Below are 12,748 nucleotides of genomic sequence, written 5' to 3'. Positions count from 1 at the left end.
AATCCTTTTGGCAGATGAATACTGATGAGAGCAAGATCTCACCCTGGAAGTCAGCCTTGTCTCCAGCGTTCGGTCTGTTGCCAACCATCAGGCTGGCCGGATGAACCACAATCTCCCTGCGGCTCCCCAGCTGCGCCTGAACCTCCCGGGAGCCCCCTCCCTGCTCCAGTCGCAGGGTAAACCTGTTGTCGTGGCGACCGAGGCTGACCAGGACCCACAGTCCGACGTCCACTCTGTGACCGGGGAGCTGGAGAGAGTGAGCGCCGTCTCCCAGGTTGGCACGCACTGAGATGTGACCGTCACTGATCTGAAAAGCAGAAAAGTTAAAGGAGGAAAAGTCTAATAAAGACCTGTAAAAAAAAAAAAATATATATATATATATATATATACAGTATATGAAGAATACATTAATGTTTCATTGCAATTGCACACTGAATAATTGATAAGAACTAGTCTTTAATTTATTTACAATTATTTAGTGTGCGGAAAACTGAGAAAGCTTTTACTTTTACAAAATTGTTGGCGCTACACTATTTCTTTAATATCCTGTCCAATTCTCATCTAGCATCAGGATAACACGTAGTCTCCTGAAACCAAACTCCTCAGCGACATGTTCAACCACTGGCCTGTGGTGGCGCTGTACCAAGAACTACTCAAGAAACAACACAAAAATGCAAAAGCTTAGAGCAGAACCTTTGTGCTGGTGTTTTTCTGGTATGCCAGTAAATTTGACACACAGCGACATCCGCAAACTACAACTATTCAGGATAAAACGCGTTGTTATGTTATCGATGGGCATCAATTTTTGGTTAAAAAAATCATTTGATGGGACGCTGGAAAAGACTATTGTTGTGATCAAGTTGTGCTAAAAGGAGATAGCTTATCAGTAAAGCTTTAAAACCTAAAAAGCAAAATAGATTTTTATCAAAGAAGTTCCTGAAACATCCAAAGGTTGAATCGGTATAAGAGCACTTTGCACCAATCTGACGATTAAATAATCTAAATAACAGATTAAAACAACTAATATCTTTGTTGTTGACCTCATATGTCTATTTATTCAATAATTTAGCATCAAATTACCTCAGTTAAACATTTTAATGGAGTTCCACCACCAGTTTTGATTCAATCTGATTTCAAATTACCTGGAAAACAAGACCTATTGTAAGAAAAAGGGCCAATCCGTGATTTATGTGTCTACTATAAAAGGTATTAATGACACTAAAACCCAGAATGGGATTTCAGTAACTAGTAGCTGTTGTTTATGTTGGCATGGACAGGTCATTTAGCAGTGAAGTAGGTAAATACTGAAGCTGAAAGTCAGGCTGACCTCCAGAATGATGTACTCGTTGGAGTCCCGGGACGCCACGGAGAGCAGGGTCCCCGAGGTGGCTCTGGTCCGGAGGAGCATCTGGATGTTGGTGCGTCGGGAGCTGCCGCCTCCTCTGAGCTGAAAACGCATCACGCTGTCCGAGTCGAAGGAGAACTCCTGCACAGCTGAACAGTGAACGGAGGGCAAGGTTACTACAGCTAACGAACACTAATGAAATCACCAAAACTGGAATTGAGAAAACATTTTTGTTAACTGAAATAAATAAAAACTATAGCTAACTGGAATTACATCATATATTCATACATCTAAAACATATTTTAATGATACATATAATATCCTTCGTTTTTGTGTTTCTGAATGTATTCATCAGCCTTTCGAACTGCTGTGAAATAGATTTTTTCCCCCTCCTACAAGCAGTTTGTGTCAAGTGACGGCAAATTACGGTAATAATTAATTTTTTTTTTGTACCCCTCCAGGGGGACTTTTGTGGGCTCTAGTGTCCCTTATATGAAAGTAGGTTGACAGGAAAGGGGGAAGACATGCGGCAAATGTCGCCGGGTCCGGGAATCGAACCCGCGTCGAGGACTCAAGGCCTCCAAATGTGGGTCGCGCTATCCCCTACGCCACCACAGCACGCCCATGGTAATCATTTTTGAAATTTTACACCTAAAAATTAACCAAAGTATGAAAAAACTAAAACTATAACTAATAAAAACTAAACATTTAACTACTAAAATCTAGCAAACACTATAAAAACAAACTAAAGCTAACCGAACAAGACAAAAAGTCACAATCAAATAAAACTGAACTCTAATGAAAAACCCAGAAGTATTATAACCCTGAGTTAAAACTACGCTTTATCCACAAGAGTTCTTACAACAAAGGGTCTCTCACCTCTCTCACACTTGTGTCCGTTGTATCCTGGACGACACTCACAGCTGAAGGAGCCCCAGTCAGCGAGGCAGGAGGCGTGAACGCCACACGAAGGACCGGCCGCCGTCACACACACGCCGTCTGTCAGCTTGCATCCTGGCGCACTGTCGACGCTCTCACCTGGACTCGCCAGGTCGTACACCTGAGACGAAACGAGAAAGCTGACATTCCTTCTTTGCTCTGTAACGTTTCATCAAAAGCAGTGCACTGAAACATAAAACGTGACGTCTGAAGAGTTCCAGGCTGTATTCACGGCCAACATTAGATTGGATTTTCTTTTAATTCCGCTGTTTTGATCCCCTGAGTTTAGAATGCAATAAGACTTAATTCGACATGCACTAAATTTTCACACAAGCCCATTGTTTCAGTTGGCAGGCGCACTGCGGCAGCATTTTGTGGTGTGTCAGTCTGTGTTAACACATAAATGTGAGCTGAATTCCTCTAAAGAAATCTGGGAAATCGGCTTTGATTACACAGCAATGACAAGCGTGGTTTTTGAGTTCACTATTTCTCTCTTTTTGGGGGTTTAGAAAGCAGCTTTGTATTGCCACAAGATCTTAGGAGAAGAAGGTAAGGCGGGGATGTGAAGTTTCTAAAATTCAAAAGGTTTCCCGTTTCTAAAAGCAAGGATGTCACAACATCCCCGTCATAATGTTCTGAGGAACCTTTACATCTTTGTGCCAGAGAAAAACACTTTTACTTGTTCAAAATACACCGAAAATTGGGATAAATGGTTCATAAATGTGTAGTTCTAAATAGTTGGCAAGTATTTTTTTTAAAATAAACATTTGTTGGACATCGAGAATTTAAGTCAGACTCTTTAGGTGTCTAAATGTAGAAGTGTTTTAGCAAAGACATGCTAGCTCATAAAAACAGCAACATCACACAGTTTACAACTCTGGACCTTTAGATTACTAACCTAAAACTTACCCAACTGAGCTGTGCATAAAATATCCATTCAAGTTGAATTAATATATACTGTAATGTTATTTTTTTAAATTACACTTTGTTCCTTTTTATTTCCATCCACTGGTTATATGTGAATATGTAAATATCTCATCAGCACATTTACCATAAGGAGTTGATATTATCACTGCACAATCAAACCTGAAAAATTAAGAAATAGTTCTTAATCCTAAATCAAATGAAGGATACATGTTTTCAGATTTAGATTACTTTAAAGGTTAAAATGTGCTCAATTTTTGTAAAAAGCTAATTTCAATTGAAGTTCAGTAACTAATCATTTGAAATGGAGTGTTGGGTTCTCACCATTCTGAAAGCACAGATGGGCTGTGGACCAGTTTTATCAACTCGCGTATCTAATAAAATTGTAATTAATGTAGGAAAAGTGCTGATTTGAATCATTATTTTATGAGAATATTAAAGAACATTCATCATGCGTGACCTTTAATTAAAGACAGCTCATTTTGCTGGTTGGGGGCGTCCTCTGGATTGGAGGAGGCAAACATCATAAATCAATTTAGATTTAGCTTTTCATCTTGGTACATTTAAAAAACCTTCATCTTAACGAATAATACATGTAAGAATTTAATACACTGTCCAAAATAATTTAGTCTTTGGCAGTTAAATCCATAAAATGACCTAATTTTCTAAAACTACAACAATGAATTATCTGTTTCTACTTTATGTCTGTAGAGCTTTAAATGCAAAAGCAGTAATTATGAAAAGCCAATGCTGGCTGCTAAGTGGTTGTTTTTGTCACTTGAGTTCAACTTGAATTCAAATGTCCCTCTTCATCTTTGCTGTAAACTATGAGTGGATCATAGTAAATTAGTTAAGATAGATATAACATTCTTTGGCAAATGACTTCCAGAACTTCAGCAGAAAGAAATGCTGCAGTAGCTCAGGACTCTACAGGACTCAACCTCCAAAAAAGGGCCAGCAAAGATTATTTTATCTAAGGAGGCTCGCAAAGTTTCAAGTTGATAAGTCATTGATTATCCTATTTTATAGATCATATATTGATTGAATCTGTGTTGACTTTTTCCCTCCTCTGTTTGCTTGGAAATCCTATTATTAGATCAAAAAAAGCCCTTAGCAGAGCAATACATAGTACCAATAAGATCTTAGGGGTTGAACAATGCTCACTTACAGAACTGTGTAAAAAACAAATTGTTAGGAAAACTACAGTAAAGCCATTATTGCTGATACTTCTCATCCTTTACATGCTGAGTTCCAGTTTCTGCCTTCTGGCATCAGGCTCAGACTTCCTAGTATAAAAAGTATCATGTACAAGCTCTCCTTTGTTCCTACAGCAACATCTCTTTTTAATGCAGGACAAGGTAGGGGGACTTGCACCTGATTCAGTGTTTGTAGCAACTGTCAGTCAATAATGAAATACACTGCTGTATTCTTCCTATTATATGTTGATTTGTATTTCATGTCCTTTTGGTATGTTTTGTTGTTTTTTTATTTTTTTAATCTTTGATACTTTGTCTTTTAGTTTTTATTCTTGCTGCAACATCAGTTGCCCAATTTGGGATAGAAATAAATCTGAAATCTGAAATCTATTTTATTTTCAGAGCTAATTGCAAGCCCACATGCTGATGTTATGTTTTATGTAATTTGAATAAAGAAATTCACAATTTGTCGTCATGACACTTTTCTGCCGTCCTTCACATTCAGAAAAAATGTAATAACAGGGAAAACTTTGTCTTAACCTCTTAACAAATTTCAGATACAGCCTTAAAACACAGGGGATTGTGGGAAAAATAACAGCGTTGATGCTAACATCTTGAACTTTCACATTGCTCATTTTAAAGCTGACTGAACTCTTTCCTGGGAAAAATTCTGGGATCTGTGGGAGCTTGTTGAGGTTTTTCCTTCAGCAGCAGAGGAACCGCAGCAGCTTGCAGGGAAGCGAGAGCCTCTATTCATTCATATTACCTTTTGGACTGTGATGTTGTTATATTGGCCTTGGCTGATGAGCCGAGCTCAGACCACCATCTGTCCGACCACCAACCCCACGGCGCGCGAGCACAAACACACAGGAGCCGGTGGGAGTGAATTCATGCATGCACAAACAGAGAGATGCAGGCACATACACACTGCAGCTGCATTTCAAGGCAAGAAACACATCCAGGAAAACCTAATGATTCTTAGGATGAAAACACAAACACATTGTGTTTCCTTCACTTCTTTTATTGACTCATTTCCATTTGGAGGAGAATGATGGGTAATCCTATTCATTAGTTTCTGACCGTTAAATATAACCTGAGGTTATTCAAATTTAAACTGCTCCAGCACAAACAGATTTGTTTTGTGCTCACCCCATGAATATTTAAAGTACACACTGAAACATGCAGAGCTGTGTTACCTGGCTGTCCACCACCAGGTTTCGGATGCATCCAGTAAAACTTCGGTAACGGCGGTAGGGAGACATTTCCTTCACTCCTCCCAACTGAAGAGGCTGGTAGACATTTAAATACCTGATAGGAAGCACACATTACAGAAATATATCAGCAAAAGGAGCAAAAAAACAAGCTAAAGAAGGTTTAGAAAATAAAGTCTTTGGTAAAAACGTTATTTTTACCAAACCTAACCTGTTCAATGTTTCTGCACAAAATCATTCTTAGATAATGAGGTTTTAATTTGCTTTAGTTTCCTCTCTGAATGAGCTGTTTTAGTGCCATCACACTCCCCAACTCAACATTTACACTCGCACGTGAAAACAGATGCAGAATTACATTTTTGAAAAGCAGATGTAGAGCCTTCTGCACAAACAACAAAAATGCAGCAAGTAGTTTCTGGATGATAAGTCAACAACAAAACACTTGTCTTTTCCAGCAGCCATTATACAGAGGTAAAACCAGCTGACCAAACATACTGGAGCTCTATTTGTATTGCTAGGTAACGGGCTGAGGTTCACTGGGCTTGCTAAGTGAGGTTTAGTGGTTGTTGATTTGTGAAGTTACATTTTGGAGGTTTTTGAAATGACTCATTTTCCAGACATCTTATTACCAAAAACTGGATGGGTGTTTTTTTTAAAGCTTTTGGGCTGTTTTCAGAAGCAGTAGAGTCCCAAATGAAAGTCCAAAAACTTTCAAAATGTAAATTTTGCATAATTAACTATGCAAAGTTAATTACGCAATTATTAACCACCACTATTCTGCAGATGGTGGAGATTTCTTTCCACTGTCTCCAGGTTATTTCATACCGCTGGGTCCCGGGCGTTTCTCCTGCAGCTCTGCAGTCGGACTCATCGATCTCTCGGGTCTCCCCTCCCACACCTTCCATCTCGTTCACAGGAACCCCACCACACTGGTCTAGGATCAGCTGGACAAGCTGAACGGAGAGGGAAAGGGACATAAACAGTCACTGGTGTTTAATTAGCAGCCTGGTGCTACTCATCAAATACTGTTTACTGAATGATTATTAGCAACTGAGACAACATTTTTAAAGAGATTTTTAAAAAAGTATTACATTTTTAAAGTCATATTTTCACCATGTTACTTATTTATAAATGTCAAAGTTTCAAAATAAATATTTTGTTGGCAAACTAAATATTCAGCTTGCTAACTAAATATTTATCTCTGAGCTAAATATTTAGGTCATGCTAAACTGTCAATGCTTGTTCAACATAGGAGTATTTTTTCAGCATTCTAATTATTACCCAGCAAAATATCTAAATTCATACGTACACTCATGGTATTGTTTTTTATCACCATCCATCTGTTTTTCTGTCTTACCTTCCCATCGCTGATTATGTCCAGGCGATGCCAGCGCCGGTCGTTGATCGTAGCTTTGGGTGGGAGCTGAAGGGTCAGCGTTCCTGATCCGTGGTTTATGCTCAGAACTGGAACTCCGTTCCTTAACTCTGGATGAAGTGGAGAAAAAAAAATGGATTCTGATTGCAAACTTTTATTTTGTGTTCGAACATCACAAGAATAACCTACAAAAATCTCAGAATCCGTAGAGTTGAATACTGAAACAGGTAGAGGAAGCACAGACATTGCTCCTTTTATATTTTATTGTTTTCATGGAAGTATTCTCATAAAATTACTACTTTATCCTTCTAATATTACAACCTTATTCTGGTAAAATTATAACTTTCTTCTGGTAATATTATAACTTTATTTTTGTATTATTATCATGTTATTCCTGTATTATTACAACCTTATTCTGGTAGTATTAGCTGTTTATAACTTTATTCTCCTATTACTGTGACCTTATTCTCATAATATTATTACTTTAATGTCCAAATTTAAAAAATGTTTTTCGTAGCCTGGCCCTGATATTTCGTTGAAGGTAATATATTCTCTCTCAGACAAATAACTAAGAGTGTTCACAGCAGGAAGGTTAGAAAAATACATTTTTATTGCTGCTCTTATACCTTCTCATAGTTCTTAAAGGGAAATATACGATTGGTGGCTCCAAACTTTACAAAACCAGATATCAAAAATCGGCCAGTAAATTCTCACTGAATAAAAGCATCCTGCACAGTGAGTTTGTATTAATTTATCGTCACATCAAACCAAGCACAAAAGATGGAGGATGACTTTGTTTGTTGGGTCTGAAAAGTTGATGCATGCCATCATGACTATTGCTGTGTAAGCTGCTGAATCCCATCAACAGCAGCAGAAATCCCCTCAGTCAATCACCTTCTGTCCCAATAAGATGTGTGTATTCATGCCAAAGCGTGTGTGTATGTGTGCGAGTTTGTGACCGGGTCAGTCGTAATATTGAACATCTAAGTGAAAAATGGCTCAGAAACATCAATGCTGCCGTCACCGTTGATTTTTATTTCCCCAGATCCGCTTGGCAACAACCCGGGTTCGATAATTACATAACGCTAATGCCACAAGATTATGCAAGGAGCGCTTGAAAGGCCATCGGCGGGCTAATCCATTAACACCACATAAGAACCGCCGGGAGCTGACGTTAGAGTTTATGAAGCGTTTCCTCCGCTGAGATGCTGTTCTACAGCAGCAGATTGATGAACGCTTTGTGTTTGTTGAAAAGGACGCGCTGATGAAGCTTCCCCACTGGGAGTGTTAGATCACACTGTGTCTTAGAGAGCTTAGAAGTTAAAATAATGTTTTGACTTTAATCAAACGAGTGTCACATTTCAAATTGAAGTCTCAAGGCAGCAAGCGGGGGAGTTGGAGAGAGAATACCTAGAACCTCCAAGAAGCATCAGAGTCAGAGGAAAAAACATCAGTATTAATGCTCTTCCTCACCTTTTATTGACTTGCTAAGCTTTCAGGTTTCTAGCTTTAGTTCTGACTCTAAATCACTAGAAACCAACAGATAATTTAAAGATAAAACCGACGAAAACAGTAAAAGAAAATATGTCTGCTGAAGTTAAAGTATTTAGAAATAATCCCGTTAGAATATGGTATTAAAAGTACAGGGGACTTAAGGGCTGTTGCTAGATTTTAGCAACAGCCATAATTTCACTAAATATTACAATGACAATATCAGTTGCCATAATTACTTATTTTCTTCTTTCCTCTCTTTCCTCATCTGTGCTTCAATCACTCAATGAACTATAGCAATTTAAGCAACATCATTAGTGTCAATACATAGTTTCCATAAATCTGATGGAAACTATGTGATGGCACATATGGATCACTTCTGTGATGGCATGGAGGTGATCCGTGCCATCTTAGTAGGCAAATGCGAAATGCACAGTGGACCCATGGCTTCGGGACTAACAAAAAGAAAATGGCTGCCATCAGGATCGAACCGGATGAGACGGAGAAAGAAAATATGCCAGACGATGTGGACTCACACTACGGCTAGTTAACTACCTAGTGAACACAAAGAGAGTTTCATGGCCTGAAATCTATAAATTTTTAAATGGATTTGTAAAGGATACACAAACCTTCCATGTGAATAACAAGGTTCTTGTAAGTCAAAATATGTTGTTTTTTTTCTACACGTAGGCTTCATATCAGTCTTAGATCAGATAATAGCTACATTGACAAAGCTAATTTTGCTAATTGAGCAGTACGTTTTACAGTAAATATCATTGATATTTATCTTCGTATTACACAGAGGTGGGTAGAGTACTCAAAAATTGTAATCGAGTAATAGTTGTAATCTACTTATGTTGTTTGTAAGTTAGATGGGAACAAGGTTAGAGGTAGTTCTAAGCTTGTGGCTTGTTTATTGTTGTCATAGCAACTCCACAGCAACTGCCTACCAAAATGGCTGTCAGCTACAAAGTTCACGGAAGTGTGACGTCACATGTGTATTGTGAAATTAATCCTTCAGTTTAAGTGAGTGTCTCCTTTCTTTTTTAAGTCCAGATTGTTTTAGTGACATAAACACATTAAACTCACCGACGGCGATGAAGTCCTCCGGCTCCCCAGGCTGGACGAGGCCAAGCGGCCCGTTGTAGAGCAGCAGCCCGTTGGCCGACTCGGAGAGGAACTCCAGGGATATTTGGCTCTGGAAGCAAGGCTTGATGGGAGGAAACCAGGCGTAACCCTGACCTCCGAAGCTGTGTTTAGTCTGCTGGCACTCCGGCCCGTCAAACATGGGGGGACATTTGCATCTGAAGGGAAGCAGAAGCTGATAGGTTAAGAAAATAATCAATATATTCTATAAAAACGGTTATAACATTAATAAATAAATGTGTCTCCATTCCATAAGTACCTCTCCAAAATTAAATAACAGTGAACATCTTTTCACATTGGTGTAATTTGGCACAATACAGATCAAAATTGCTTTAATCTGAGTGATAAAAGGTGAAGGTTTACTTTATGAGTCTAGAGGGCCACATAAAAGGTTTTCAGGATTTTCTTGAATTTAGAACATAAATGATATTCTCCAGGGCAAAGTTGAATGAATATTACATACATAAAAGCAATTAATGGGGACTGTTTCAGTACTTTATAAATTAATTTAAATTTAAAGCATAAAATTATAATAACAAAAGTAGCATTTTCTATCTAAAATTGAAGTTCTTTGGTAAATTTCACTAAAATTTTGTCAGTGTTTGTTCTCACTTTAAATACCCCAAACAAAAAAAATTAAAGTGAAACTAAGAAATTAATCGAGGGCTGTTTCACTACTTTGTAAGAATATTTGCCTTTAAAGCATAAAATTATGGTAACAAAAGTAACATTTCCTGTTTTCTACTGAACTTCTTTTGTAAATTTCAGTAATTTTTCATTGGTGTTCGTTCTTATTTTAAATGCGCCAAACAAACAAACAAAAAATTTAAAGTGAAGAATAAAAAAGAAAGTTTAAAAAAAATGGAAACTTCTGAGGCCCCCAGGGTAGTTTTCTTTTGTGGCTTGTCATATTAAAGAGAAAAAGAAAAACAGATGAAAACGTAAACAAGAAAAAGAAACCTTTAAGCTCTCAAAAAGGAGTTTTCTTGGTTTTAACTAAAATGAACTTGAAAGTTTATTTTCCAGAGCTACAAACCTTTGAAAGAGAAACCAGCTGTCGGGATTCAGCAGCTGCAATATTTCGGCTCCAATCTAAACTAATATAGTTATGTGACAATTCAAAGTCAGCTGCAGTCCAAGCAGCTGAAAAACAGAGCCTCAGAGTGTTATTACTGCAGATGGAAACCGCTGGCTCGCTTCTTAAATCTTTTAACATGTTTGACAGATTTCGCCTGAGTTCTTCAGTTAACAAATGGGAAATTTCTACTAGCTTCAAACCGTGATGATAACAGTTTGAGACGCCAGTTAGCTGCCAAGGACAGACGTGCTTAAAATCAGGAGAACTACAGAGAAAATAAACGATGCCAATGTGCCGGAGATGCAACATTTAATTTTCATGGTATAGGGTGGTGGGTTTACCAAAGAGGATTATGGCCAGTTTTAATAATCTCATAATTTAAAGTCAGAATTCTGAGAAGTCAGAATATGTTTTTTTTTTGTTTGTTTCAGTGACCCTAATCACTTCCGTATGATTTATTATCTAATGGAATAAATTTCAGTTCTCATAAAATGTCAGACAATAAATTTATACATAAAAAGTGTATTTTTGTCTTAAATTTTATACCGGTATCCAAGAGGGCCATCCTGGCAGATGCCTCCGTTGAGACAGGGGTTGATGGGATAGGCAGAGCATGTCAGGTGGGTCGCCTCTCGCCCTCGGCAGCCACAGCGTGCGGTCGTCGAGGCCGACAGTGAAACCAGAGAGACGTTACCGGAGCTCAGAGCCACCGGGACCTGGCTGAATGAAACCTCGCTGCTGCAGCCTCCATACTGACTGCAGTCTGTGTACGGACAGTCATCCACGCCCACCTGGCTGATGGACACGCCCAACATGGCCTCCAGCTGGGCAGGACAGAGAAATAAGGATCAAAACAGATAAAAAAAATATATTTTTTCATTTGACTTATGTAACTTTATTTGCTCTCAGTGGGACAAAAATTTGCCAAAATGTAGGAATAAATATTTAAATTATCACAGTGGTTTGCAAAAGCAATCATATCCTTTGATGTTTCCCAAATTTATTCACATCACAAACACAATATTTAAGGTATTTCACTGGGATTTTAGGTGCTATGGCAACATAAACTAGCACATAAAGGTGAACCTAAAAAAATAATGCCAGATTGCCAAAAAATAAAGTGAAATACAGAATTTATCCACTTAAAAAAGTCCTACTTCAAAACACATAATGTAGAAAAAGCTCCAAGGTGTGAACACTTTGCCAGACACTTTAAATACATCCCAAAATTTAACTGAACACTCACAAAGTGGCCTTTTATGTAAACAACATGCAAATAAAGAATAAATCTGAAATGAAGACAAATGGGATTTTAATGCAACACTAGAATAACAAGACAAAGTGACATGAATTTTGTTTGAACATAAATTAGAGAGTTTCAAAGAATAAGAGCATCTGACTTTGATCTCATGTCTAACTGCATCAACAGTTTTTGAATTTGATTCATTTTCTGTAATATTATTTATGCACTTTGGTGTTTTTCTTGTCATTTCTTGTTTTGTTGTCATTTCCTCTCTCTGTTGCCAAATTCACTCATTTCCTCTGCTTGTCATTTGGACTCTTTTTCTCTTATTTTGTCTCAAAGAGCATTTTCCCCCACCAATCAGAGTCCCTCAGGGTTTCTCTGCATTTATTTATGCTTTTTTGAGGTTTTTAAAGATCCATCTGAAACTTTTATTCAAAGAACTTGATGTTCCTCATGCAGAGCTTCAACTTATGGCTCCAAAATGCCTACATAATCTTTTAACTTCATACTCTGTGTCTTTAGCTATTCTAAATTAGACAAAACAATTTTTTTTCCAGCCTATGACAATTAAACACACACTTTTTTCTTTGGTATTTGATGCTTAGCTTGTTTTTATCATTATGTGTGCTTTGAACTGATTTGTACATGTTTTTTTATTGTTTTGGTGACCTTGTTTTGTTGTTGAATACTCTTTTGAACCAGGCTGCATCAGTTTATTTAGGTCAGAAGAACGAAAATAGCTCCCATTGAAATAGTTACTGTTATAGTAATGACTTTGGATTTGCTAATTTAATATA

The 12,748-nt window shown here is 37.8% G+C and overlaps 1 protein-coding gene across 1 annotated transcript in view; it reads right to left on the bottom strand.

Annotated features, from left to right (window-relative positions):
* The window catches only part of LOC116717691 (neural-cadherin), a 133,350-nt gene that overhangs the window by 7,714 nt on the left and 112,888 nt on the right, over nt 1-12,748 (bottom strand). Inside the window, exons 23-30 of the mRNA XM_032559235.1 lie at nt 11,252-11,529; nt 9,571-9,785; nt 6,973-7,100; nt 6,441-6,568; nt 5,601-5,712; nt 2,225-2,405; nt 1,328-1,494; nt 43-307 (exon numbers count right to left, since the gene is read on the bottom strand). Of these exons, the coding sequence (XP_032415126.1) occupies nt 43-307; nt 1,328-1,494; nt 2,225-2,405; nt 5,601-5,712; nt 6,441-6,568; nt 6,973-7,100; nt 9,571-9,785; nt 11,252-11,529 (1,474 nt within the window). The remainder of the gene's footprint in view (nt 1-42; nt 308-1,327; nt 1,495-2,224; nt 2,406-5,600; nt 5,713-6,440; nt 6,569-6,972; nt 7,101-9,570; nt 9,786-11,251; nt 11,530-12,748) is intronic.

The sequence above is a fragment of the Xiphophorus hellerii genome, chromosome 3, assembly GCF_003331165.1.
Source record: "Xiphophorus hellerii strain 12219 chromosome 3, Xiphophorus_hellerii-4.1, whole genome shotgun sequence".
In the NCBI taxonomy this organism is placed as follows: domain Eukaryota; kingdom Metazoa; phylum Chordata; class Actinopteri; order Cyprinodontiformes; family Poeciliidae; genus Xiphophorus; species Xiphophorus hellerii.
Note: the sequence above shows the minus strand (reverse complement) of the source record. Positions and strands in the feature narration are given on the sequence as shown.